This window comes from Mesoplodon mirus (assembly GCF_964341445.2).
Source record: "Mesoplodon mirus genome assembly, chromosome: X".
Classification (NCBI taxonomy): Eukaryota; Metazoa; Chordata; class Mammalia; order Artiodactyla; family Ziphiidae; genus Mesoplodon; species Mesoplodon mirus.
In genome coordinates, this window is record NC_138981.1 from 22,589,486 (window position 1) to 22,617,363 (window position 27,878).

The following is a 27,878-nucleotide window of genomic DNA, read 5'->3' on the forward strand; positions in this document are numbered from 1 at the left end:
GGCTCAATTTTTCTATGAACCTGAAAATGCTTTTTAAAAAAAGTCTATTAAAAACAATTCATGCTGGTATTATGAAAGAACATAGAATTGAGAGTCAGGAGACCTGGATTCAAATCTGGACTGTCATTTACAAGCTGGGTAATCTTAAATTAGTTTAAGCTTTCTGTGTCTTAGTTCACTCACCTGTAAAATGAGGATAATATTCATTCATCAGATTTACTGTGAAGAGACAACATAGGTAATTTCACAGAGCACATAGTAGGTGCTCAAAAAATGTTAGTTGAGAGTGAAGAGAGAGAGACAGGAGGAAAAGGCAGGGAGACCAGGATTTCATAAAGTCAAGTGATGGTGGAGGTGTTTTATAACAAGATCCAGCGACCAGTGATTGATGATGAGATAATTAGGGGTTATTTTTTTCCTCATCTGTTCCAGTCCACTTTGGATTTTGGATTTATCAAAATATTATTTAATGAAGTGTACATTATTTTTTATTTTTTATATAGTTCTCAGCCCTTTTTTATTTTATTTTATTTTATTTATTTATTTTTGTGGTATGCGGGCCTCTCACTGTTGTGGCCCCTCCCGCTGCGGAGCACAGGCTCCGGAGTCGCAGGCTCAGCGGCCATGGCTCACGGGCCCAGCCGCTCCGCGGCATGTGGGATCTTCCCGGACCGGGGCACGAACCCGTGTCCCCTGCATCGGCAGGCCGACTCTCAACCACTGCGCCACCAGGGAAGCCCTGGTTTTGATGTTATTATTGTCAGTTTTCATTTATTTTAAAAAATATTTGTTGTGAACCTAAATAGTGACTGGTACATACGCTACACGCTGAGGATGAAGCAGTGAATAAGCCAGACCTGGGCCCAGTGGTCACAGGGCTGATGTCTAGTGCCGAAGATGGGCATTAATCAAACGATAACGAAGTGTTTTGAGTGTTACAGTGGGAGGAACAGAGTCAGGAAACCATACAGCAAGGGGAATGAATAGCGTTTATGATGGGGGAAGGTCTCCTTTGATGTCTAAGTGTTGACCGTGCTGAGGTCTGAGGCATTAACAAGAAGGAATAGGGTGCATAGTACAGGAAACTGGTTCTCACACTTAAAAAAAATTTTTATTGGAGAATAGTCGATTTACAGTGTTGCATTAGTTTCAGGTGTACAGTAAAGTGATTCAGTTATACATATATTCATTCTTTTTAAGATTCTTTTCTCATGTAGGTTATCACAGAATATTGAGTAGAGTTGGAGTTCCCTGTGCTATACAGTTGGTCCTTGTTGGTTATCTATCTTACATATAGTTAAGGTTAGTATGCTCATCCCAAGCTCCTGATTCATCCCTCCCGCCCCCCACGTTTTCCCTTTGGTAACCATAAGTTTGTTTTCGATATCTGTAAGTCTATTTCTGTTTTGTAAATAAGTTCGTTTGTATCTTTAAAAAAATTAGATTCCACATATGAGTGATATCATATGATATTTGTGTTTCTCTTAGTATGATAATCTCTAGGTCTATCCATTGGTTCTCACACTTGAGCATGCGTCAGAATCACCTGGAGGGCTTGTAGATTAGTTAACTATTAGTGCATAACAAATTACCCAAAAAGTTAGCAGCTGGAAACAACAAGCATTTATTACAACAAACTGTGAGCATTCCTCAGCTAAGCGTCCAGGAGCTGCTTAGCTGAGTGGTTGTGGCTTGGGGTCTCTCCCGAGGTTACAGTCAAGGTGCCGAGCAGGGAAAGGATCTGCTTCCAAAGGGATTTGCTTCCAAGCTCACTCTTGTGGGCTTCTCCACAGGACTGCCTTGAAGCCTGGCAGGTGGCTTTTGAGAGAGGAAGAGAGAGACACAGACACAGAGACAGAGGAAGGAGGGGAGACAAAACCCTAACATGGAAGCCACAGTCTTTTTTTAAATGTTGACATTAGTATTAGTAGTGGTGGTAGTAATTCATGTCCTTTCTTTTTTTTTTTTTCTTTTTTTTTTTTTTTTGCTGTATGCGGGCCTCTCACTGTTGTGGCCTCTCCCGTTGCGGAGCACAGGCTCCGGATGCGCAGGCCCAGCGGCCATGGCTCACGGGCCCAGCCGCTCCGCGGCATATGGGATCCTCCCAGACCGGGGCACGAACCCGTATCCCCTGCATCGGCAGGCGGACTCTCAACCACTGCGCCACCAGGGAGGCCCTAATTCATGTCCTTTAAATGTTCAGTAGTTATTCCATGGTTATAAAATATTTTCATTGCTATCTTAAATATTTTCTTTATATTATTTGAATATATTTGATTTTACATTTTGGAACCAAAAGGTACTGCTTGTTTTGCAGTTTCATTGAGATATAATCGACATAAATAACATTGTATAAATTTAAGGTGTACACTAAAATGATTGATATATGTATATATTGTGAAATGATTACCACAGTAAATTTAGTTCACATCCATAGACTCACATAGTTACAAATATTTTTCCTTGTGATGAGAATTTTTAATATTTGCTCTCAGCGACTTTCAAAACTCCCAGTTATAAGATAAATAAGTTCTGATGTAACATATAATGTGATGACTATAGTCGTCAATAGTGTATTGTATAATTGACTTGATTTTTTTAAGAACACTTTTAGATTTACAGCAAAATTGCGAGGACAGCACACAAAGTTCCCATATGTCCCATATCCAGTTTCCCCTACTGGTAACATTTTGCATTAGTATGGTACATTTATTACAACTCATAAACATACGTTAATACATTATTATTAAACAGATTTGGTCCAGAGTCCTTCCTTTATGCCGAATTCCTTAGTTTTTACCTTAATGTCCTTTTATCTGTTCCAGAATCCCATCCAGGATAGCACGTGATATTTAGTTGTCATGTCTACTTAGGCTTCTCTTGGCTGTGACAGTTTTTCTTATTTTCCCTGTTTTTTTTGTTTGTTTGTTTTTTATAAATTTATTTTATTTTTTTTTATTTATTATTTTTGTCTGTTGGGGCTTCATCGCTACATGCAGGCTTTCTCTGGTTGCAGCGAGCCGGGGCTACTCTTCGTTGTGGTGCGCGGGCTTCTCATTGCGGTGGCCTCTCGTTGTGGAGCGTGGGCTCTGGAGCGCACAGGCTTCACTAGATGCGGCACGTGGGCTCAGTAGATGTGGCTCGTGGGCTCTAGAGTGCAGGCTCGGCAGTTGTGGCGCATGGGCTTAGTTGCTCCGCGGCAGGTGGGATCTTCCAGGACCAGGGCTTCAACCCGTGTCTCCTGCACTGGCAGGCGGATTCTTAACCACTGCACCACCAGGGAAGCCCATTTTCCTTGTTTTTACTGACCTTGATAGTTTTGAGGAGTATTGGTCAGGTAGGACAGAAGTTGTTTTATAACCTAATCTTCAAGTGAGATCTCATCACTTTTGGCCATCCTTTATTTGGTAGAAGTGAGTACTACTTCTTGTCCATACTCAAGGGGAGAAGAATTAAGCGCCATCTCTTGAGGGGAGGAATATTAAAGAATTTGTGGCCATATCTTTGAAACCCCCATAACCTTATTAAAACAGAGTGCCAGGCCCCACCCCCAGCGTTTCTGATTCAGTAGGTCTGGGGTGGGGTCCAAGAGTTTGCATTTCTAACAAGTTCCCAGGTGACACTCCTGCTGCTGGACCAGGGATCTCACTTTGAGAGCTACTTGGAGCAGAGCTTGGGCAAGACCTTGGTGTGTACAAATAATTGAAAAGAGTTCATCAAGATCTATTTATTTCTCTCAAGATCCTTCTTTTATAACTACAACCAGCACTGAAATCAACCCACTGGTTTAGCTTCTGGATTTTGCCAGTTAACATGAAACTTTTAGCTTAAATAAATAAATAGTTGGATAAAAGAGGTACAACCATATCTTGTGTTTATACTAAATATTTATTTCATTTGATTGTCACAAATGCCAGGGAGAGAAATCAGGTAGCCCCGTCTGACATAAGAAGTCACAGACACAGAAAGGCTAAGTGACTGGTCTAAGGTCACACAGCTAGTTAATAAAAGAACCAAGCTTAGGACTGGGTCATTTGAGCCCTGCACCAGCACAATTTCTATTACACGAGGCTCTATCATATTGTTCCCAACTTCTAAGACTTTGCCACCTTTTGGAGAAACATTAATAAAACTAGGCACATGACAATTCAGTAAATCAGAATACATAGATTTAAAGTAGCATTTTGTTCAGTAAAAAAGGAAGGAGTGAAACAAGTCTTTCCAAGCTCAGGTGAAGATCAGCAGCGATTTGCGGCTTAGGTTGGGAAAAACCCCTCTCCATCGATATTCAGCTTCTTCCTGCTCATCGACTCCCACAACTGCCACCAGGTACAACATGCCTCCTGGTAGCACCCGAGAAAGTCACTGGAGGAATCACAGGCCACAGGTCTTTTCGTCTGCCCATGCACACCAACACGATTGCTTAGCTCTTCTGGCAAAGCTCCTGGTTAAAGAGGTTGTTAGTATGTTTTTTCAGCTTTTTGTTTTGAAAAGACATGGTAGTCTACATACCATACCACCATCAAGATGACCAAGACGTACTTGAAAATCTAGAAGTGAGGGAGGACCAGTGGATGTCTTTGAGTGTACGTATTACTTTTCTCTTTAAGTTCAGAGTAGAGGTGCAAGCATTAAGCAAAGAATTGGGTGCATAGAAACCCAATGAAGGCACAAAAGCTAAATAGCTACACACCGATAATCTTGCTCACTGAGAAAACCAGTCCAATCAGACCAAAGGAGTGGTTTCCAGTTACATTTTTATCTTTCCTCAGAGAACATTCTACCTTTCATTTAGTTGATGTTTATACGTTGCCAAAAATAAAGCAAGGTTTGGTGGAAATAGTTAAAGCAAGCTGTACTTCACATTAGGAAATAATGATTGCATATACTGAGCCCTGAGTTCAAGTTCACTCATACAAACAATGCCTAACATAGTGTAAGTGTAATACATAGTGTAAGCACAGACTCCTGTCCAGAAGTAGTGGTGATGGTGGTGGTGAGGCATGAAAAAGAGTCAGGGGGCTGTCCTATGGTGGTGGTGGAGGTGAGGGGGTATGAAAGACAGTGCCTGAGACCTTAAATTTGATCCTTTCCAATGGTAGCGGTTGGGGGGGTTGACATGAAACAAAGACACAGTGACCTTACAATTAATCCTGCCCAGTGGTGTTAGGGGGAGTTCACGGGGAGGGGGGGAGAGGGGGAGGGACTAAATGAAGTGTCATTGACCTTATAATTGACCCCGTTCAATGGTGGTGATGGCGGTGGTGGCATGAAACAGTCAGTGACTTAACAATTAATCTTGCCCAAAGGAGTTGGCCCAGGCGGGGGTGGAGAGGGGCGGACATGAAACAGAGTGACATTACAATGAATCCCGTCCAATGGTGAGGGGCAGGCAGGAATCCGAACCAGTGAGTTTATTTTTGCCCAACGGTGGTGGCAGTGGTGGAGGGCATGAAGCAGCCAGTATAGTTAAGTGGTAAACAGAAGATGAAAAAGTGTCAAGACGCAACAAATACCCTGAAGTGCAACAGTCAGCTGATCCAGGGAAGGCCTCCCGGAAGAGGTGCCTTCGGTGGAGAGGGGCCTTGAGCAGCGCTTAGGATCGGATTCCGGGCGAGGGCTCCGGATCTCCTCCCAGTCCCCTTGTACCTCCGCCACCTTTCGGCTGCGGAGGACCTAGCCCGGGACGGGACCGGGGGTAGCTGCACTTGCCGGGCCTGTCTGGGTCCCGGGAGCGAAGGAGGGGGCGGCCCCGGCGGCACTCCGGCAAAAGAAAGCGAGGGCGGCAGCGGCCAATCAGCAGCCAGCGCGTGCGGCCGCGCGCCCCTCGTGCCCCCCGCGCGCCGCGTACGTACGGCGGCTGGCTCCGCCCCCGGGGGCGGGGCCTGGGGAAGCCGCGAGCGGGCGGCCGGGGCACGGGAGCTGCTGGTGGTGCTGCTGGTGCTGCTGCGGCGGCTGCACCCGCGTCGCCGAGGCCGAGACGGAGGCCAGGGTTGTGCGCTTGGCGAACTTGCCTAATCCGCGCGGCTCGGCTGCACCGGCCTTTGCGGCCGCTTGAGCGTCTTGACTGGTCTCTGCGTTGCCCCGACGAGGATGCGGCTGTTCCGGTGGCTGCTGAAGCAGCCGGTGCCCAAGCAGATTGAGCGCTATTCGCGCTTCTCGCCATCGCCGCTCTCCATCAAGCAGTTCCTGGACTTCGGTAAGTGCGGGGCCGCGGGGTCGCCACGGTCCCCACGGCCCCGGGGTGTGGGGCCGCTGCCTTCCGGGCCCGCCGCCGCGGGTCTCCGCCGCCTCTGGGCAAAGTCCATTGGAACCGCGGGCGGGGCTCCGGGATGCTCGGGGGCTCGGATTTCGGGGCGCAGAGGGGCATGGCCTGGTACCCGCACACCCGCCGGGGGCTCACCCGGAGACACAGAAACCGCGTCCGAGGAGCTTCATCCCGGGCGGGACTCTCCAGAGCTGCCGTCGTTAGCTTCAAATCTACTTGACACACACCTCACCGCCCTTAAAACTTCGGAGCGGAGTGTGGGTGGCTTTTGAACGTTTTTATATTTAGATTCTTTTTTTCTTTTTGGATTGGGTAAGGGCTGTTTAGAAACACTTTGAGGTCGAATAAATTATGCAATGGTATTTTGTTCCTTTTCTGCTCTTAAGGTGCTCCTGTGTGGCCGGAGCGGCAGGACTCGAACTGCTCTCTCGTTCGTGTTGTGTTAAAGCAGTTAGAGGCCTGGACTGCAAAAGCCTTAGATGCTGGGAGGAGCGGACGTGTGGGCTCCCTAGCGTCACAGAGCAGGGTTTCGTGCCAGCACCTTTCGCCGCGCCTCTCCTTCTGTGTCCCACCTTCTCCCCTGTCGGGCGGCTTCCACTAATTGAGGTGGGAGCGCAGAAGACCCGGCCCCCACCCTGCCTGAGGCCTAGCTGAGATGGGAGGAGATTCCACGACCTTCTGTTAACTGGATCGTGTTTCCCCAGAGTGGTGCCGTTTCAAGCGCGGAGGGAATCCTCTCAGTTGGGTGAATGCGAGGCAGCTGGTTGTGAAACACCTGAAAGTATTAAAACAAAAGTGCGCACCCAGCTATCAGGAGGGAACGCAGCATCCTGGAAGGAAAAGAAAATGGAGCAGCAAAGGTGTTCCACGCTCTTGAGGGGAAATAATGGGGCGGCTGGTCGTTTAATGACTTTGAAGTAAATGTCAAGAGATGGTGTCAGGTGGGCATAAAAACCTAAGTGCAGAGTAGGTAGCACATTCACGGAAGACCCAGTAAGCACCATGTGATGTTGTCCATACTTAAGTTAGGATAGGAAGAGAGGACTAGGTTAAAGTTGAGACCAAATTAAATTTTAAGAAACCAGTTTGCCAGCAAAGGATGAGGAAAGTCAGGGTTCAGTGGCATGTTGATCTTTGCATCTTAAACTTCAGTCCCAGAAGCTTTTCAGCAGTTGTACTTTACCATCTGTGGCCACTTGTGAGAATTTTAGAGGTTTGAGGCAGCCCCCTGACTTCAGAGTTTAGAAAGAAAATGTCGCTGTTGCTATAAATAGCAACATTCTATCCCTAATTTATGGTTTAGAGAGATTCTGAAGGTATCGACTTTTCATTGGGGTAAACTGAGACAGGTTAATTCACAATAAATGGAACAGAAAGAATCCAGAGGCTCCCAGTTCCTTCCACCCTCAAAGTTGAAGTGATAGCTCTCATAGCTTGGCGAAATTTTGGTTTATTTATTTCTATAGCAGCTAGTATCTACCATGTTAATAGGTGTCTGGGCAGAGATGTTATTTGAGTAGGAAAACCACAGTGGGGCATAGTGTTATCGTGGAAAGCCCATGGGACCATTATCTGGAAAGAAAGGTTCTAATTCTTGCTGTGCCACTGACTCAGGAGCCTGGCCTTGGCTGAGTGACTGAACCTCACTGGGGTTCATTGTCCCCGTCGATAAAACACGTGGATTGTATAAGGTCATCTCTAAAGCACAGTTCCCAAACTGTGTGATCTTAATTTCAAAGGAAAAGGGATGAGCTTTTTAAAAGAAAACTACCAAATCTTTGGATAGGTATTTCCCATAAAAGCCTTCTGACCTATTTTGGGAAGAGTGGAGGGGATACTCTAGTCTAGGATAATGGAAGAAGCCTAATAATTGAAGTCTTTTCCTTATAAGGAAGCTCACAGAAGAGCTATATATAATTGCAGTGGAATGTGCTAGAAACTCAAGGCTCATTTGTAATGCCCAGAGACGAACCAGGTGGCAGGCAGTCTATCTTTAATGCCAACAACTAGAAGAGGGTTGTCACACAAAGGCCATTTCGACTTCTACCTTTCTCTTGGTTCTTCCAGCTCTGGATAGAAGTCCGATTTTGGCAAGTGGTGCGGGAGTTTGAGAATTTAGAAAGGGTGTGGGGATATTTTTAAGGTGAGAAGGAAGAAGAGTAAAGAGGCTTTATGCCCCTGAGTGATTGGAGAACACTGCAGGGGAGGGCCACCCCCGGTGCTTACAGGCCCTGAGTGGGAGCAGCAGATGACTACACGAAGCCAGCTTGGGGTGGGGGGCCGTGGCAGCCCCATCCACCCCGTATATGCCGGCTCCAGAAGGGCAAGCTGCCCGGCGCCGATTCAGTATACTTTCAAGACCTAGGGCTCAAACAGAACAGTTGCGTGAACTATGTTGACCCACAGACTGCCACTTTGTGACGTTCTCCCTGGCTACTTTGCAAACGGGACCGAAGTTTTGGACTAGAATACCTGGACAGGGACCAGAGAAAGGATATCCACGGAATTTCACGTTTACAGTATTTGTTAGAACCGCATCAGCATATTGTGGTTTCTGTGGGCACTGAAACAGCTTTCTTTTGCGAATGTATCCACACTAGTAAATGAGATGATCTTCCTTGTTTAAGAGGGAAGGCTAAAACTGCGTGTTACTTCAGAAGCAGTGACTTTATTTGAAATGAGGCCTGCTCAGTCTCAGCACTCTTGACTTTCTGGGGCAGGTCATTGTTTGGTGGAGGAGGGGTGCTGTCCTGTGCGTTGTGGGAGGTTTACGAAAGCAGCACCCCCGGCCTCCCCCTACTAGATGCCAGTAGCACACCCCGGCGCCCCCCCGCACTCCCTCCACCCATAAGTTGTGACACCCAAACATGTTTCCAGACACCACCATGTCCCCCAGGGGAGCAAAATGCATCACCCTCTGTTGAGGACTACTGCTGTAAAGCATTTAGATGCCTGCATGGTCTTCATGCCTGTGCCCCATCCTCCAGACTTTACTATAAATGTTCTGGGGGGGGGTGGGCATTGGTATTTTTGGTTGTTCTTAAGCATAACCAGGGTTGAGAACCACTAATTAGATGATCTTCTGGATCTAGAGTTGTCCCCCTTTCATCTGTGGGCCATGTTTCTCTATGCCCTTTAAAATAAGAAGAGTTTTCTTGAGCTCAATCTTTACTTGAAACGTGGCCTTGCACACAGTTAGCAAGTTTAACAAGAGTAACAAGCGTTGTAAATGGATCATGAGTTTATAGGGCAATAGTGCGCTGTGAAAGGTAGGATTTAAAAAAAAAAGAGATTCTTTATGGTCTGAGATTATAGTTACATGGATCCAAATTCAAAAGGTACGAAAGGACATAGAAAAGTCAGCTTCCTACTTTTGTCCACTAGCCTCCCCATTTTAAAATAAATGGCAACTTGTAATACTTTTGTCTGTACCTTGCTTTTTAAACTTAATTCCTTAGACAGCTTTCCATATCATAACTGCAGAACTTCCTTTTACTTTTTTATGGCTTCTGAGAATTTGTTTATATGAGTGTACTATACTCATTAGCCAACTCTCTGTTGATGGCTAGTAGGTTGTTTCCAATCTTTGCTATGACGGCCTGTGCTACACTGAATTACTGTATTCATCATTTCATGTGTGTGTGAGTATATATATAGGACAGATACCTAAACATGGCATTTCTACACCAAAGGCTATGTGCATTTGAAATTTTGATAAATATTGTCAAATTGCCTTCCATCGAGGTTGTCTGTCTATCCTCTCACTAGAAGTTTCTGAGAGTACCTATTTTCCTACACTTCTACCACATTGTTGTCAAACTTTTGATAAGTGAAAAAGTGTATCTAGATAAAATTTTTTTCTCCTTGAGTAAAGAAATTTTTTAAATTGAAGTATAGTTGATTTATAAGATTATATTAGTTTCAGGTGTACAGCATAGTGATTCAGTATTTTTACAGAGTAAAAAAAAATTTAACTTTAGCTTTTTATTATGGAAAATTTTAAGCATATACAGTACTAGAGAGAATAGTTTGATGAATTCCTGGGTTCATTATATTGATCTCCACATGCTGTTTGTGGATGTTGTGTGTATGTGCAGTCTGTTAGATTTTCTTATCAATGTCATGCTTGTTTCAGAAGAAATACATTTTTTTTTGCACTAAGACCAGTTTATCTTTTGAACTATGTGTTCTTCAAAGATCTGGTAGAATCCACCCATGAAACCTTTTAAACTGTTGCTTTTTGACAGGTTTCTCTAGTCTGTGGTATTGATCTGGATAGATTTTCTATCTCTTCTAGAATCCATTTTGATGTATTTCTCTAGAAAATTATCCTAGTCATCAAGGTTTTAAAGCCAGTTTGCATAGCTGAGATAGTAATTAGTCTTAATTTTCTCTGTGGCCGTTCCCCCTTTATTCCTTCTATATTCTCCCCCTCTTTTGTGTTTAGATTAGTTGTTGGTTTATATGATTGGATTCACTTATTAGCTTTATGACTTTTGTTTTCTAGTTCATTAATGTCTACTTTGATTTTATTAATTCCCCCTCATGTGCTCAGTGTTATTTTTTTTTCTTTTTGAACGGCAAAATTCATTTCTTCTTTGTTGTTTATTTCAGTATTTAAGGCTACAGGCATTCCTCTGAACACTGCTTTAGCAGCTGATGTGTATAGTGTTTGATGCTTTTTCTTCCCAGCTCTTCTGCATCTTCAGGTTTTTATTCTTACGTGAACTAAGACTTGAGTTTTATTTTATTTTATTTTTTTATAAATTTATTTATTTATTGGCTGCGTTGGGCCTTCGTTGCTGCGTGCGGGCTTTCTCTAGTTGAGGCAAGCGGGGGGCTTCTCTTCGTTGTGGCGCGTGGGCTTCTTACTGCGGTGGCTTCTCTTGTTGCGGAGCACGGGCTCTAGGCGCACGGGCTTAAGTAGTGTGGCACGTGGGCTCAGTAGTTGTGGCACGCAGGCTCAGTAGTTGTGGCTCGCGGGCTCTGGAGTGCAGGCTCAGTAGTTGTGGCGCATGGGCTTAGTTGCTCCGTGGCATGTGGGATCTTCCCGGACCAGGGCTCGAACCCATGTCCCCTGCATTGACAGGCGGACTCCCAACCACTGTGCCACCAGGGAAGTCCCAAGACTTGAGTTTTTAAATTTCCAGTAGAAGTGCACCCTGTATTTTAATTTTGTTGATTTTTAGTTTTGCTGCATTGTGATCAGAGAATGTTATCGGAATCATTAATTTATTGATGTTTGCTTTGTAGTCCAATCTGTGTTCATTTCCTGTCACTGTTCCTTGGGCAGCAAAAAGAAGGTTATGTTCTCTTCTCAGGTTACAGAGCTTCATATATCAAATCTACCATATTAATTATATTATTTGAGTTTTCTATACCTTTGCCTTTTTTAATCTACTGGATCTGTCATGGGTCAAAAGAAGTTCAGGTCTCCTAATAATCCGATTCTGTTTCTCCAGATATTGTCTATGGTTTTTGCTTTGTGCCTGTTAATGTTACATTTGCTGCTTAGATATCCTTAATTGTCATTTCAAGATGCACGCTTTAGGGTGCAGAGTGCTGCCCTTTGACTAGTTCAGTGCTTTTTGGCCTGGATTCATCCTTATGTGACATTGAGATCCGGAGCCCTATCTGCCTCTTGTTTTCATTTTCTGCTAGAGCATTTCTGAATTTCTTGAAATGTAGTATAAAGCTGGGTTTTGCTTTGTGAGTCAAACTTTTTCTTTTATGTGGTTAAGTTTAACCAGTTTATATTACTGCTATGACAGATCTGTCATCTGTAACGATAAACATCTATAATTTTCTTTCACTTTATGTTTTTAATACCTGTAATTTTTCTACCATATTATATATCTTGCTTTGTTTTGTTATATTTCTTTTAGTAATTAGGTTTGAATTTTTGGTTCCAGGGATTATCTTTCTACTGATTTATTTAGACTTTCTTTGTCCAATATGTCACCACTAGCCAGTTGAACCTATTGAGCCCTTGAAATGTGGCTGTTGTGACTGAGAAACTGAATTGATTTAATTTACATTTAAACTTAAAAGTGACACTTGATTCAGTTAATTGAAAACTTTTAAGTGTGTTAGAACAGTTTGGATATGTGAATCTACCTTAACTTTAAATTTGATGAAATCTAATTATAGGCCAATTATTTCTGATAGAAATTTAGCTTTTGAATTGAGATGTTAGTATGACACACACTGGATTTCAAAGACTTAATATAAAAAATACTAAAATATCTCAGTATGTTTCTGTATTGATTCCACGTTGAAATGGTAATTTTTTTGGGTATGTTGCATTAAATAAAACATCAAAAATTTCACCTGTTTCTTTTTATGTTCATATGGCTGCTAGGAATTTTAAAATTACATGTGTGGCTCACAGGTTTCTATTGAACAGTGAGGCTTCAGACAGTATATATTAACTCCTTATAAGGAGTAATAGAAATATCACATTTTAATGTTCAGAATAAACATTTATTGATTTTATTTCTCAGTATAACGTTTACTCTTTTTTTTCCTGTAAACCTGTTGCTCTCAGGAGTTTTGGACCAATTAACTGTCTTTGAATGGCAGTTAACTTTACCGTGGTTCTTTGTGATGTTTGCAAAAGCTTGAGGTCTTTCTGTTAAGTGGTTGTTAAGAATTTAAAGTTCTCTTAGCGATGTAAGAAAAGGAGAACTTGGACTGTATGACATAACTTAAAGATAGAACCTTCTGAATCTTGAATGAGTTCATAGGAAATGATTCACATTTTCATCTGGACATGCTTTTCATCTTTCAGCTTTACCCTGTCCACTTCAGGTTCCTTCATTAATCACTCTGATCCGCTCCCTACAGACTGACTTTCTGTTTTATTTCCCAGTTCCTTTGCACTCGTCTTTTGCACAGCTGCACTTGTATTAAACATATTTGCTTCTGGCTCCTGTTCTTTGATTTTGTTCTAAACTGTCTCTTTCCAGAGGGTAGGCACTCACCTGTTCTTTGTACCCTTCTCACAGCTTCCTCGGCTGTTTGCTTTCTGCCCAGAGTGGGCGCTTCATAAGTGGTGATTATTGACTCCATCTAAAGGTTGTTAAACATGATGTCACTTTAATTTAGTCAGTTGTTACATAGGTCTAAACTTCTGTAATGTCCCCACATTTAAATATAGCATCTCTGAAATAAAACCACCAGAAGATAGGTTGTCTGACAATAGGTTGTCTGACAACTCTGTCTTCTTTTCACAGAAAAGATTTCTATCATAATTACCCTGGTTCTCTGAACCTTGGAGCCTTTAGCTATTAGAAGGCAGCAACCAGTTTCCCTGTTTTTACTCTTCTTGAGGTTTGAAGGCCCAGCTGCCCTCTGTTTTCCTTAGAAAGTATTTTAAGATTCCAGTATCCACTGCGAAGTTGACTTTGGTTGCAAATGACTGCTTTGGAAAGCCTTGAGTTTGTAAGTCACGCTCCTTAAAGCCTGATTACTACTGGGGAGAAGAGTGGTTTTGTTTCTGGAGGAAATGAGATTTTTGGGGTTTTGTTTTTTTAAAATTGTGTTAGGAAAAGAGAGAAGCAATGGCATTTTGTTTTTGAGTGTGTACATTTTGTACCTTTACATATATGTACATGACACACCTTTTCTGTAAGAGGTGATGTTCTTCTACTGTGAGGAGTTGCCAAGAATTGGACTAATCTGTTTAGAGACAGAAGCTAATGATTCAGAATTAAAGGGGAAGAGTACAATTTCATTTAGGGTAAAGATATCTAACGTGGCTTAATGCGCCTTGATCAATGTTTAAATTTAAAGAAAAATTGGCCTTTTGGGCCCTAAAGATCTGATATGACTGGATTTCAACATAACCTGGTTTATCAGGCTCTGAGCGTTTAAGGTGTAGTTCCAGCTTTGTTCGTTCTCTTGGCAGTTTTGTATGCTTCTGAAGGGGAGACATGGCCACACGTCCTGACCTATTGATGACTGAGTGGTTTCGTCCCATTAAACTTCGGGAAGTTGATCAGATTGTTGAAAAGATTTGGGAAACCATGGTCTTATTACTGGATGGAATCAGAAAATATCACCACTTTTCCTTTTCATTTTACGTGCATTCTATTATTTTACTTCCATGATTATCTGATTCCAGAGTTGGGCAAATCCTTTTTTTTTTTTTGAATGCCATAGTCTAAGGTTATCGAACTATAGCCCGAGGGCCAGCCACCTGTTTTTGTGTTACAATTAACAGACTGTATTTTTAAGAGTAGTTTTAGGTTCACAGCAAATACGGGCAGAAAGTACAGGGAACTCCCGTACACCAGTGTGGGGCGTTTGTTACAGCTGATGAACCAACACTGATCCATCATTATCACCCAAAGTTGATAGTTTCTATTAGCGTTCAGTCTTTGTGTTGCATATGCTCTGGCTTTTGGCAGCACCTATTTTTGTAAATAAAGTTTTATTGGACCACAGCCATGCCCATTGATTACATAGCATATGTGGCTTCTGTACCTCTGCAACAGCAGGGTTGAGTAGTTGCCACAGAGACGATTTGGCCCACAACGCCAAAATGTTTACCATCTGGCCCCTTACAGAAAGTTTGGACCTCTAGTCTAAGACAGTTTGGCTCCTTGTTAAAGAAGTGTGCAGTGATTGCTGTTAATTGGCATTTAAATGATAACGCTCTGTTTGTCCCGCATGCTAGTAACAGTAAAACTTGGCTATCTGGAGTGTGACTTTTGGGGTAGCTAAGACTTTTCCAGGTGATCGGTGGCTTACCTATAGGGTATGTGCCCCTGTGTGGAATTACCATGTGAAAGGCTTGGAGGGATTTTATAGTTTTAATCTCTAGGGCTGTCACCAAAGTTTAAGTTTACCGGTTTCTCCACAGCCCTGCCAAAATGAGGTTTTATGACTTCAATTGTATAATAGGTAACATAGAAGCTAAAAGTTTTATTTTTTCCCCTTGTGGGTTTATTTTGTGCATTTTGTTGTGTGTGAAGTGCCCTTGACCATTTAGTAACTGGACTCGGGAGTTTTAATCATTTGCATGCACTCCCTGTGTCTACTTGGCATAGTAAGCTATTGTGCTGTATATCTATTGTTTCCTCTTGTGCTCCCTTCTTTGGTAAAGTAATTATCAAAGTATACAACTAAAGGTGTTCGGAAAGAATATCACCTCTAATTCTTCCATCCATTTTTTGGTGATAGCGTTACATCTTTTGCCCATATATTTACATATGTTGACACTGATTATTGGTTTCCTTTTTATTTAGTGCACAGTCTGAGTTTTAATATACCCAGTCATTTACAATGCTTTTATCATGGTCAGATTTATCACCTAGAGCAGTATGTAAATTACCACTAAATCCCTCTGGAATTTGTTGCCATCTCTGTTGGGACGTTTGCAGTCAACTCACTTTTACTCTGTTCTGCTGTCCATTTGCATAGCAACAACTATTAAGACCTCACATCTTTCTGTCTTGTTGCTGTTTTATCACAAAGTTCACAGAATAGTTTATAGTTGTGGATTCTCTCCAAAAGGACAGCTTTTCTGATTTCAACTAAATATCATATGATAACTTTTGCCTTGTCATTTTTGTTAAAATTTGGTGGTGGCAGCTCCTTATTTAGTACTTTAGATTTTTAGAAATTCTCGCTGTTCTTGCCCACTTATTCTTCTTGGTAAATTAGCTAAACTTATAGAAAATGTGCTAAGAGAACTGTGGATGGGGTACCTGGCGTTCATTGAAACTAGCCTGGAAGCATCTTCAGGTAGCCCGTTTCGCCATATTTGTGGCAGAGCTGGGTTTGATTGCCCTTCATATCCCTCGAGAACTCGTTTCCTAGTCATTGTCTCATCTTGACTGAGATTATTCTTTCTGCTATAATGAATGGCACAAAAATTACAGCAAACTATGTATTATATATTACACAGGTCGATATTTACATTCCCTGTGATTGAATATTTGGGATTCTAACTCGGTAGATTATTTCCCTAAGCATCACCCAAGCAGTTGTGATTTTATTTTCAGTCTTAGACTTGACCTCTGATTCCACTCAACCATTTGAGTTGTACGAGTGTTTCTTTCTTTCTTACTAGGGCATGGAAGTCAGTATATAATAGTTTCACTGTTGGGAATAAATTGCTATGTATCTCTTAACATTTTCTCAAAGCATGAAGTTAAGTATTCCCATGTGTTGTTGGCCGGAAGACAGTAGGGCCCTTTCAAACGTGTAACATACATATCTTTTCCCGACAAATTATTACATCTTCATTGACCGGAGCATACTAAGGGTTTACCTGAACCTTTCCTTGGATCTGTTCTAGAAGAGTACAGTGTTTCCTTAAGCTTGGTAGCAGATATTCCTTAATACTTGACTGTGCACTTTGTATAAATTTGGTTAATTTCTCCTCTTCTGAGATGAAATAGAAAGCAAAGTGTCATTGCTATATTAACATTCCTATATTGGTCATGTAATGTGCTCAAGTGTGGTCAGTTTCCTAGGAGGCTGAAACAAAACTCAAACATGAAAATAGAGACTAAAAATAGATGGGTCAGTGAAAAAGTTGGGGATGCTTAATAGCCACTGTCTGAGCCTGAGGAGTTCTTTGGTTTATTCCCTTGTTGAATTTCCTGTGATTAGATGCTAGTCATTGGATCTCAGTCCTGGGTGCTTGTGAGGATCATCTGGGGAGCTTCTAAAGTTAGTGCCACCTGTTACCCCACCCTCACCCTGTAGAAGCCAATTACATCAATTTCTGAAGGTAGGGTCTAGGTGCTGGTATTTTTGACGACTTACCCAGCTGACTATAACGTGCTTCCAGAGTTAAGAACTGTGTTAGATGTGGTAAAAATTTTGCCCAAGAGCTGTGAACCACTTTAGGGGATAAAGTCTGTGAGATGCTGAAGGTTAACACTTAGGGAGTTTAGGCGTCCATCAGCACTTTTTTTTTTTTGGCTGCGCTGTGCAGCTTGAGGGATCTTCATTCCCCAACCTGGGATTGAACCCGGGCCCTCAGCAGTGAAAGCACTGAGTCCTAACCACTGGACCGCCAGGGAATTCCCAGGAGTCCATCAGCATTTGTTGAACTTTCTGGATTCGGAATGGGGTGGAAACAGAAGCACTGGGGAATTGTCGAGGCTTAGTTTCTGCCTTTGAGGGCCTTATAGATAAATGAGAAGTTGAGACAAATATGTCAATATATATAGTCTATCAAAAATGTATGCACCCCATGAGTTTTTGGCATGCTTTCTCTACCTCTCCCTTGGAGATTCGTGTAATAGAGGTGGTTTCTGGGTATGTGTGAAGTGTCAACCCAATTGTCCTTTATCCAGAGCATCCTTGGAGGCTTTCTTTGTTTCTTTCTTAGTTTTTCGGTAGAAAACAACTATAATGTATGTGCTCTTTTTCTTGATTTCTAGCTCCTTTCGTTGGCTACTCACTCCTAGCAATGCTCTCTCCAGAGTTGTCCCAGAATGTACATTAGGCAAGGTTGGTGTAGGATAAATAACTGTAAAGTGTACAAACCAAAATCTTATCCTCATAGATTGATTCAGTGGGAGCCTGAGCTTAGTGATCATCTGTCCAACCTCCCCAGTTTTACACATGAGAAAGTAGAAGTCCCGAGTAATGAAGAGAGTGCCCAAAGCATCAGCTAGTTGTTGACCTAACATCTTGGCTGCCTCTTCCAAAGTGAGCCAGAAATTATTCTTTCTAGGAGGTGAAGGGAACTTAAATTTGTGTACCGCTCTCCACCAGACACAATAGTAGTTAGATGTAGCTGTAATTCTCACAGCATCCAGGTGATATAGATGTTTCCATTTTTTGGATGAAGACGCTGAAGCTTAGATGATTTAAGTATCTTGCCTAAGCAAAGTTAGGAGCAAAACCACAGTTAAAATGCAGGTCGGTTGAGCTTTTAAACGTATACTTTTTTTCTTTCAACTTAACATACCATTTCTTACCACATAATATACCATTTGCCACAGTGCAATTCTTTCTAGCAAACAGAGTCTCTATTAGTAATGCTTGGGGTCTTGTCTAAATTTGTTCTTTTAGACAATCTGGAAATTGCACAGTCTAATGTTCGTCTAATCTTATCATTTCGGAGCTATCAGATTGCTACCTCCTTCATTTACTTACACTAGAAACAATTTTTATTCTGAGGACCCACACTTGTTAGTTTATTGTCTTGTTAGCCTATTGTCTCTCTCTGGAAATACGATAACGGGTCTATGTGGACTTGTACTCAAGGCTTGGTTTCTGGTGCCTACCACCAGTGCGAGCTTGGGCAAATCACTTAATCCCACTACACTTCAATGTCCTGATCTACAAAATGGAAATGATAGCATCGAATCATAGGCCTGTTGCACCCATGAACTTGAGAACATGCAGCACAGCGCATGGCACATGGTAGGTGCTCAGTAGATGTTGGCTATGCTTTTGTTATGGGAAGTTAGTGACACAGCATTAACCTGGACAAAGTCAGCTTCCTGCTAAGAATGAAAACTGCATAGGGAGCTCTTAACCTTGAATGTTAATTATCTTAAAGTTTGTTGGCTGAAGGTCCCAGCTATATAAACTGATCATTTTCCAAGAAACATAGCACTTTCAGCTCATTTGTGCTTTTGAGCGTGACTGGCTTTGGATCTTCTTCATTCACTGTAATGGTTAACTTAAGGTTTTGCTTCAATTAACCTCAACGATGAGTACAGTGTGGCGTTTACTTAACTGTTCCTGCTTCCATGACAACAAGACATTCTGTAATCCACCGTTAAGACTAGATCCTAAACTCCTTTCTGGAATTAAGGTGATGTGGATGTGTGTGGTGGCTTTGGCTATGAGTGCTACTCATATGCTTTAGCTGGTCAAAGCTCTATTTGTGATGTCAGTTCTCAACACATCCTTGCCTTTTCTCTCCACACTCTGGCCTGACACACAATATTGACAATTACTGTCACTTTATATCATCACCTTCCTGTCTACCTTTTGGCTCTTCTTCCCCTAACTATAAAGATTGGAATACCCCTAACCAGATATACAGAATGAAGTGATCTATTAGAGGAATTTACCATTGGCCAGCAAATATTATCTTGAACCCCTGAATTTTATTTGCTATTGTAAATTTATAGTGAAACTTACTAGGTATTTTAATTTTCAGTTCTAATCAGGAAATATTAAACACCTACAATGTGCCAGGTATTGTGCTGATGGACTGTTCAGTTTTTTGAGGAATCTTGGGATCCATGGGACATAGACCTCAGTGACTGGGGGTGATGACAGAGGGGTTGCCCAAGCCAAGGGCACAAATTGTGGGCCCATGGTGAAATCTACTCACAACTTGGTTTGGCCTTATCTGGCACACACAGGGGCAGGTTTCTCACTAATCTGTTCATGGATACATATATTTCAAAAGAGTCAACAAATAGGATCTCTCAAGAGAGAGGATCAAGGTACTAGTGGCTGTCGCTCATGTTCCCTCAGCACAGACACAGATCTCCTTCAGGGAAGGATCCAGTAACCCTCACTTACCTTAATTAAGAACCCTGTCATGATCACCCTGTACCCTCTTTTCTTACAAGAGCATCAAAAACCATTACATGAAGAGTAGCATGGGCTTCAGCCCCCATTAGGAAGATCTGCATACAGTAGCACGTTCTGTATGAGATTTTTGTTTGTTTCTTTGTTTTTAGAATAGAATGGCTCTAGTAGGATGTTTTTCTTTAAAATAATAGAACGGCTCTAGTTATAGGAAGACCTTTTTCAGAAGACTGCTTTTTTCTTTAAAAACTCATTTTAAAAAAATTGAAGTATAGTTGATTTACAATGTGTTAATTTCTGTTGTACAACAAAGTGATTCAGTTACACATATATACATTCTTTTTTAAAATATTCTTTTCCATTACAGTTTATCATAGGATTTTTTTTAATATTTACTTTTATTTATTTTCTTTTATTATTTTTTTGGCTGCTTTAGGTCTTTGTTGCGGTACGCGGGCTTCTCTCTAGGTGTGGCATGCGGGTTTTCTCTCTCTAGTTGTGGCACGCAGGCTCCAGAGCACGTGGGCTCCGTAGTTTGCGGCATGCAGGCTCTCTGTTGAGGTGCACAAGCTCAGTAGTTGCGCACGGGCTTAGTTTCCCCGCGGCATGTGGGATCTTAGGTCTCTGACCAGGGATTGAACCCATGTCCCCTGCATTGGAAGGCAGATGCTTTACCACTGGGCCACCAGGGAAGTCCCTATCATAGGATATTGAATATAGTTCTCTGTGCTGTACGGTAGGCCCTTGTTGTTTATGCATTCCATGTATAAAAGCTCACATGTGCTTACCTCAACCCCCCACTCCAGCCTTCCCCCAACCCCCTTCCCCTTGGTAACCACCAGTCTGTTCTCTATGTCCTTGAGTCTGTTTCCATTTTGTAGATAGGTTCATTCGTCATATTTAAAAAAAATTATTTACTTATTTATTTATTTTTGGCTGTGTTGGGTCTTTGTTGCTGTGCGTGGGCTTTCTCTAGTTGCGGCGAGCGGGGGCTACTCTTTGTAGTGGTGCACGGGCTTCTCATTGTGGTGGCTTCTCGTGTTGTGGAGCATGGACTCTAGGCACGTGGGCTTCAGTAGTTGTGGCACGCGGGCTCAATAGCTGTGGCTCACGGGCTCTAGAGCACAGGCTCAGTAGTTGTGATTCAGGGGCTTAGTTGCTCCACAGCATGTGGGATCTTCCCGGACCAGGGCTCAAACCCGTGTCCCCTGCATTGGTAGGCGGATTCTTAACCACTGTGCCACCAGGGAAGTCCCCATTTGTCATATTTTAGATTCCACATATAAGTGATACCATATGGTATTTGTCTGTCTGACTTCATTCAGTATGATAATCTCTAGGTCCATCCATGTTGCTGCACATGGCATTATTTCGTTCTTTTTTTTTTTTTTTTTTTTTTTTTTTTTTTTTTTTTTTTTTTTTTTTCTTTTTGCGATATGCGGGCCTCTCACTGTTGTGGCCTCTCCCGTTGCGGAGCACAGGCTCCGGATGCGCAGGCCCAGCGGCCATGGCTCACGGGCCCAGCCGCTCCGCGGCATATGGGATCCTCCCAGACCGGGGCACGAACCCGTATCCCCTGCATCGGCAGGCGGACTCTCAACCACTGCGCCACCAGGGAGGCCCTATTTCGTTCTTTTTATGGCTGAGTAGTATTCCATTGTATATATATACCACATCTTCTTTACCCATTCATCTGTCTATGGATATTTAGGTTGATTCCACGTCTTGGCTGTTGTGAATAGTGCTGCTATGAACATAGGGGTACATGTATCTTTTTGAATTATAGTTTCGTCCAGATATATGCCAAGGAGTGGGATTGCTGGATCATATGGTAATTCTGTTTTTAGCTTTCAGAGGAACCTCCATACTGTTTTCCATAGTGGCTGCACCAACTTACATTCCCATCAACAGTGTACAAGGGTTCCCTTTTCTCCACCTCCTCTCCAGCATTTGTCATTTGTAGACTTTTTAATGATGGCCATTCTTACTGGTGTGAGGTGATACCTCATTGTAGTTTTGATTTGCATTTCTTTAATAATTAGTGATGTTAAGCATCTTTTCATGTGCCTATTGGCCATCTGTATGCCTTTGGAGAAATATCTATTTCGGTCTTCTGCTCATTTTTGGATAGGGTTGTTTGGTTTTTTTGTTGTTGTTGAGTTTTAAAAGCTTTTAAATTACTGCATATTTCCCTATGTAAATATGCAATATTGTAATTTATTTGACTATTCCCTTATTGTTGGATACTTAGATTGTTTACAGTGTCTCTCCCAAACCTTTTATTTGGAAAATTTTCAGACCTCAGGAAAAATGATAAGAACAGTAAACACCCATGTTTAGCACCTAGATTCACCAGTTACTTTGCTCTATTTGCTTCTTCCCCCTTCCATCCATCCCTATCTGTATCTCCTTCCCTCCCTCTCTGTATACACCTTTTTGGCTGAACCATCTTGAGAGTAAGTTGCAGATGTAATGACTACCTCTACATACTTACATACATATCCTAAACATGAGAGTACTTTCCTAATAGCCATGATACAGTTATCACAGTGAATTTATCATTGATATTATAATATAATTGAATATTCACATTTCCTCTAATGGCTCATGGCTCCTATATTGGATAGTTGGGGTCTAGAACATACTCAGGAGGCACTGTGGCCCCAGGAGGGGCTTCTACCTCAGTAATGCAGCACCAGGGATAGAGGGCAGGAGTGACAGGTAGGACTGGCTGGGTGAAAATTGGAGAGTGAACCCGAAGTCTGCAAACAGACTTGCCCTCCATCCTGATCATCAGAACATTAATAGGCAGGCAGTTACCCCTAGGCCAAGTGAAGGGCAAGGAGGGGGTTCTTCTCCAAAGACACTGAAAAAACTGTTTAAGGAGAATAAGGGAAGCTGGTGTGGTGTTAGGACCCCACCCCACAGCCCTGTGTAATCAGGTGTTTTGGGTACTCACTTAGTCCTTAGGCTGCCTCACTGAACAAGCAAGGATCACCTGCCATCTGAGGGAAGCCTACAGCAAGAGAAACTAACATAAATAAATGGCCCCAAAGTGACTCCAGAGAAAACAAATTCAGGTAGTAGAAGAGTGCTTTAAAGTATAATGTGAGAAATAAATCATCTTGTACACCTCCTTATGAACATCTTGGGGCAGATGGCGTTTTCCAAAGATGGCCCTGACAAGGCTTTTCTATGATGTGCCCTTGCCAGCCCTCCACCAACGCAGGGGGTCTAATCCCTTCCCCCTGGAGTCTGGGCAGGCTACGGTTGCTTAGAACAGTTGAGTATGGCAGAAGGGGACTAGCTGTGTGACTTCTGTGGCTGGGTCATAAAAGGCCATGCAGCCTCTGCCTTGTTTACTGAAGCCATACAGGAATCCAACCAGCCCAAGGCCGCCATGCTGTGAGGAAGCCCATGGAGAGGCCACCTGACGATGCTTCAGTAGGCAATCTCAGTCAGTAAGTAATCGGCCCAAGGGTCAGATACGTGAGCTGGAAGCCTTCAGATAGTTCCAGCCCCCACCGTCCAGTCACTCTTCCAACGTTTAAGTTTTCCCAGACCAGCCTTCCCTCCTGAGTCTTATCTCAATTCCTGACCCACAGCATCTGTGAACATAATAAATAGACATTGGGCTGAAAGAAATAGTGTAATAGCTGCATGTTGTTGGGGCATTGAGTTTGATAGGGAATGAGGTGTGTGTGAAATACCTGATCTTTGGCTCTTTGGCTCTGAAGTTTCTGGCTTGCTGTTAGTAATACTAACCCAAATGGCCCGGCCTAGAGTGGATGCAGCCTCAAGTTTGGTAGACTCCAAACCCACTACCTATTTTGATCTCTTTAAATTCAGAAATAAGTTTTCCCAAACAAAGGAAAACTGTTAAACTTCCCAGGCAGTGAAATAGTATTTCTGGACATGGAGTAAAACAAACATTTTCAAAGTACAAATGAAGCTAAAGAAAGAGGGGGGATTCTTTTGAAGGGTATTCACAATCATTTGGTAGCTCTCCATTCACACTTAAGGTTGTGTCTTCTGAAAGACTATTCAGTTAATTATTGTTTATAGCCCTGGTAAGTTTGAGAATAAATTACTTATGCTAAAATTCAATGTTGTCAAAAGATTGAAATCTTATAAATACAACTGAAGCAAAATCAAAGACCTGCCCCTGAAATATTATTTTCTCAGTTATATTTTACCCATTTTAACGTGGTTAGTGGTAAAAATACATTGTAAACTCAAACATTTACTTGACAGTGATTAGAAAAAGGAACATTATGAGAATGAGTTGATCATTCTGTTGGGTTTTAGTGCCTTGCTGGTAATTTTTCCATTTTTTGCCCTCCTTTTCCACTCCCTGATTCCCTTGCTTACACTCCTAAAACATCCCCCACCAAGCCTTAAAGCTGAAAGATGTGGATAAAGATAGCCTTCAAGTAATCCAGACAGGAGACTACGTTTTTGGGAGGCGTGTGCTCAGCTCTCTGCTTTAATTATAAGATACATTATCAGGTCATTTCATTAACCGAAGAAATAATTGTTTTTTCTGCTTCCTGTAAATTAGTCGAAAAGAGGATTAGAGATTCACCAGAAATACATGCCACTGTGGAAACCAGGTATAAAGAATAAAGTCGGAACTCTTGCTCTCAGAAGGCTGGTCAAATGCTCCTTTCTTATCAGTGACCATCACTGAGAGGGCTCCCCGTATTAAATCAGAAATCATTTATGGGAAAAAAGAAAACCCAAAACTCATTTGTGTCTACTTAGTGCTCTGTGGTGACCTAAATGGGAAGGAAATCCAAAAAAGAGGGGATATATGTATACATATGGCTGATTGACTTCGCTGTGAATCTACTGAAACTAACAAAACATTGTAAAACAACTATACCCCAATTAAAAAAAAAAGTCATTTGTGTTTCTGTGTCTATTTATCCTGTGTCTTGGTGAACTGGAAAGCCATTTAGAACCTTTCTAGACAAAGCCAGTCATACCTTTTGCAAATGTATTAATTGTCTCCGACTTCTCAATGAAAGGGCGAAGTACGAAAAACAAACAGAAAACAGAAGAGAATTAAAGGGTCATCAAAAGAGGAAGAAAAAGTGAAGAAATAACCCAAGTGTATTTAAGCCAATGACTTATTTGCGTTCACGAAATCAGAATTTTCCATGCCTCTCACACACTGCTTCTTCATCTTTTTCTGAACTGATACTAGGGAAAATTTTAATCGGTAAATTTGAATAAGATGAAGTATATGGAGAAATGCAGAATAAAAATAGAAAATCAAAACTAAGGAATGTAGAGAAGCCAAGTAAGCGGGGAAAAAATGAAGTCAAATGACTGGGAAGAATAACTGGAAAATACTCAATATGCCAGAAGCCTTAGTAAAACAGAACCCTTTTGAGAGGACATTCAGTTAAAACCAAAAGTTTCTTTTTGGTAAGTTAACTAAAAACAGGATTGTTGGAACCCTTTGATTTAAACTGAATATTTAACATTAATACATAAGATAAAATACTTTCAACTTATATGAGGAAAACCACAGGAAGGTTAAAAAAAATCAGGCATTTCATATTTATTTTTAGGCTTACTAATTAACTAAAAAAGACTTATCCCCCTGTTTAAGCTGATGTATAATTAAGGTATCTGAGTACAAAGAATTCGTCTCTAAAGCTAAATTACAATGTAGGAGGCAAAACCTGAGATTTTGCAGGCACTCTTTTTTTTTAAAGATGCAAACTTCTGAAAGTATTCTCTATTCTTCCAGTAAATCATTGAGACACTCCCACAGGTGAGGCAGTCTAATCAGTGCCACTGGGGGCGGGGGTGGGGGGGCGGGGGTATAGAGACAAAGTTTCTTTCAACACTAGTTTATGAAAGGCTGATAACCCAAGAAGCCTAGAATAAATGCTGCCTGAAATTTTGGTTATTTCAGGCCACGCCTAGTAGTTAGTTGAGTCTTCCAGTTAGTGCAGAGTTGACCAATGGAAGCACCAAGGCCTTTATTTTAAAATAAATAAAATTGGATGGTAGGGACATGGAACATACTTTAATCCTTTTTTAATTATGTAGAATCATCAAATGAGCACAGGCGACCGCGCTGAACCAGAATGCAGTCACGCTCTCAGGGCTTAGTGAGCATCGGACTGTTTGATCTGGCACCCCATGGCCTTGGGCTGCTCTGCTTTATACAAGCCGGCATCATGAGTGATTGCGATTTAATGCGCCCCCTCTTCTCAGTTTTAAGAACCTGTTCATGTTAAATGTTAACTGCTTTTTAACCCTTGCTGCAACCTCTGTGAAATCGGTCCCGTTCTTATTTTATAGGTGGCTACACCGAGGCTTTGACGTGTAATGACATTTGCCGGTGTTCACAAAGCCAGGGGATGCTCAGGACAGGATTCAAAGCCAAGTCTAACTCTGGCATCTGATCTCGGCATTACTGTTCTGCCAGACTGCAGTCTTTTTATCTGAATTCCGAAGTCCAAAAAGCTCAAAAAATTGAAGTTCTTTTTTTATACCTTTGCTGCCCAAACTAAGCCCGTGGCAAAACCTGGCCTGCAGTGATTTGGGGGCCGTGGTCTTCCCCTGCTCAGTGTCGACGTTCACAGATTGCGCCGTAGCTGCACTGTGTCTGTAGAGTAGACTGTTTCACGCAATGGATGCACGTACTCTTTTTAAAACTGAAAACCTTTCAATTCTGAAAGCCGTCTAGCCCTGTGGATTTCCAGAAGAGACGTGCACCTGACTGCCTCTCACCACCTGGCACCTGCCAGACCACTGTCACTTCCCCGACCCTCCCTCTTCACCCTACTCCCACCCCCAGCCCCACGCCCCCCCACCATGCTGCTGATGTGCTGCTCCTCATGTGCTCTGGATGTGGAAGTTTAAGCATGTCAACTTTCAGTACCCCTAAAAACTCAGATAATTTTTCAGAATCCTAAGGTCATACTGCTATTTCCAGTTCCAGTTCAACACCACAGGGTTCTCGCTTCTTCCCCATTCCCTAACTTCCTTCTCCGCCATCATTTTTTTTGTGCTTTTTTAAAAAAAATGTCCTTTCTATTTAACCAGGATACAAGGTATTTCTCCTGGTATGTGCAACCGTACATGCACATTTTAACTTAGATAATAGGTCCTTCATTTTATAATGAGGTTCATTCTGAGTTTTGAAATATCAGCAGTTTTAGTGCACTTAAAATGATTCATCCATAAAAATTATATACAGAACATTTTAGGAATTATATATATATATATATGTATATAAAATCTAAAGCAAAGCAGCCCGAATCATCTTAAGTGTTAATCATCTAAGGCCAAATGAATGTGTATGGAGTAAGTGTTGGAAGGTGATTGCTGAGATGTTACACTCCTCTTCCTTTTTTGGAGTATTTCCCTTAGGAGAAAAGGCAAAGGCAGAGTTATTGATTAAATATTTACTGGAGGCCTTCAATATACTACTCACTTAGAATGAGGTAAATGAGGGATGGGTTAAGAATTTAATCTTTTATTCTGACTTTTTTGGAAATGGACAAGGGGGGCAGGGGGCAGTGGAGGGAAGAGGTTCTGCAGGTTCTGCAGATGACTCTCAAAAGTGGATTCTATGGGACTTCCCTGGTGGCCCAGTGGTTAAGACTCCGCGCTTCCAGTGCAGGGGGGGCGCGTGTTCAATCCCTGGTCAGGAAACTATGATCCCACATGCAGCACGGTTTGGCCAAAAAACCCCCAAAACAGTGGGTTCTTTTATTTCCAGTCTTATTCCGTGAGGACAGGAAAGAATTTGGCTGGAAGTGTTAGAATGGATTTACTTCTGAATCTCTATTGCTGCCTTCATCACATTTGGAAGAAAGAGGAGAGTTTGGAGGAGAAGATCGCTCGATAAGCCCTGCTTCCCTCTCTCTGGGCTTGGCCCCGAGGTTGCCTAGTTCCCAGCGGCCTCCAGGGAATATGGGGCATCAGGCAGCCCTATCCGAATGTGAGAGAGTTGGGACAGACCCATCAGTATCACAGAGGACAGAAGAAGAACTAATGTTCGCCGAACACTTGATCTGTGTCAGGCTCCATACATGTTGTCACATGTACTCTTTACCAAAAC

The 27,878-nt window shown here is 42.2% G+C and overlaps 1 protein-coding gene across 1 annotated transcript in view; it reads left to right on the top strand.

The window, feature by feature from the left end:
* The first annotated feature begins 5,831 nt into the window (after positions 1-5,831).
* PDK3 (pyruvate dehydrogenase kinase 3) overlaps positions 5,832-27,878 on the top strand; it is a 74,189-nt gene continuing 52,142 nt past the window's right edge. The window contains exon 1 of the mRNA XM_082610585.1: positions 5,832-6,199. Within this exon, the coding sequence (XP_082466711.1) occupies positions 6,094-6,199 (106 nt within the window). The 5' untranslated portion in view covers positions 5,832-6,093. The remainder of the gene's footprint in view (positions 6,200-27,878) is intronic.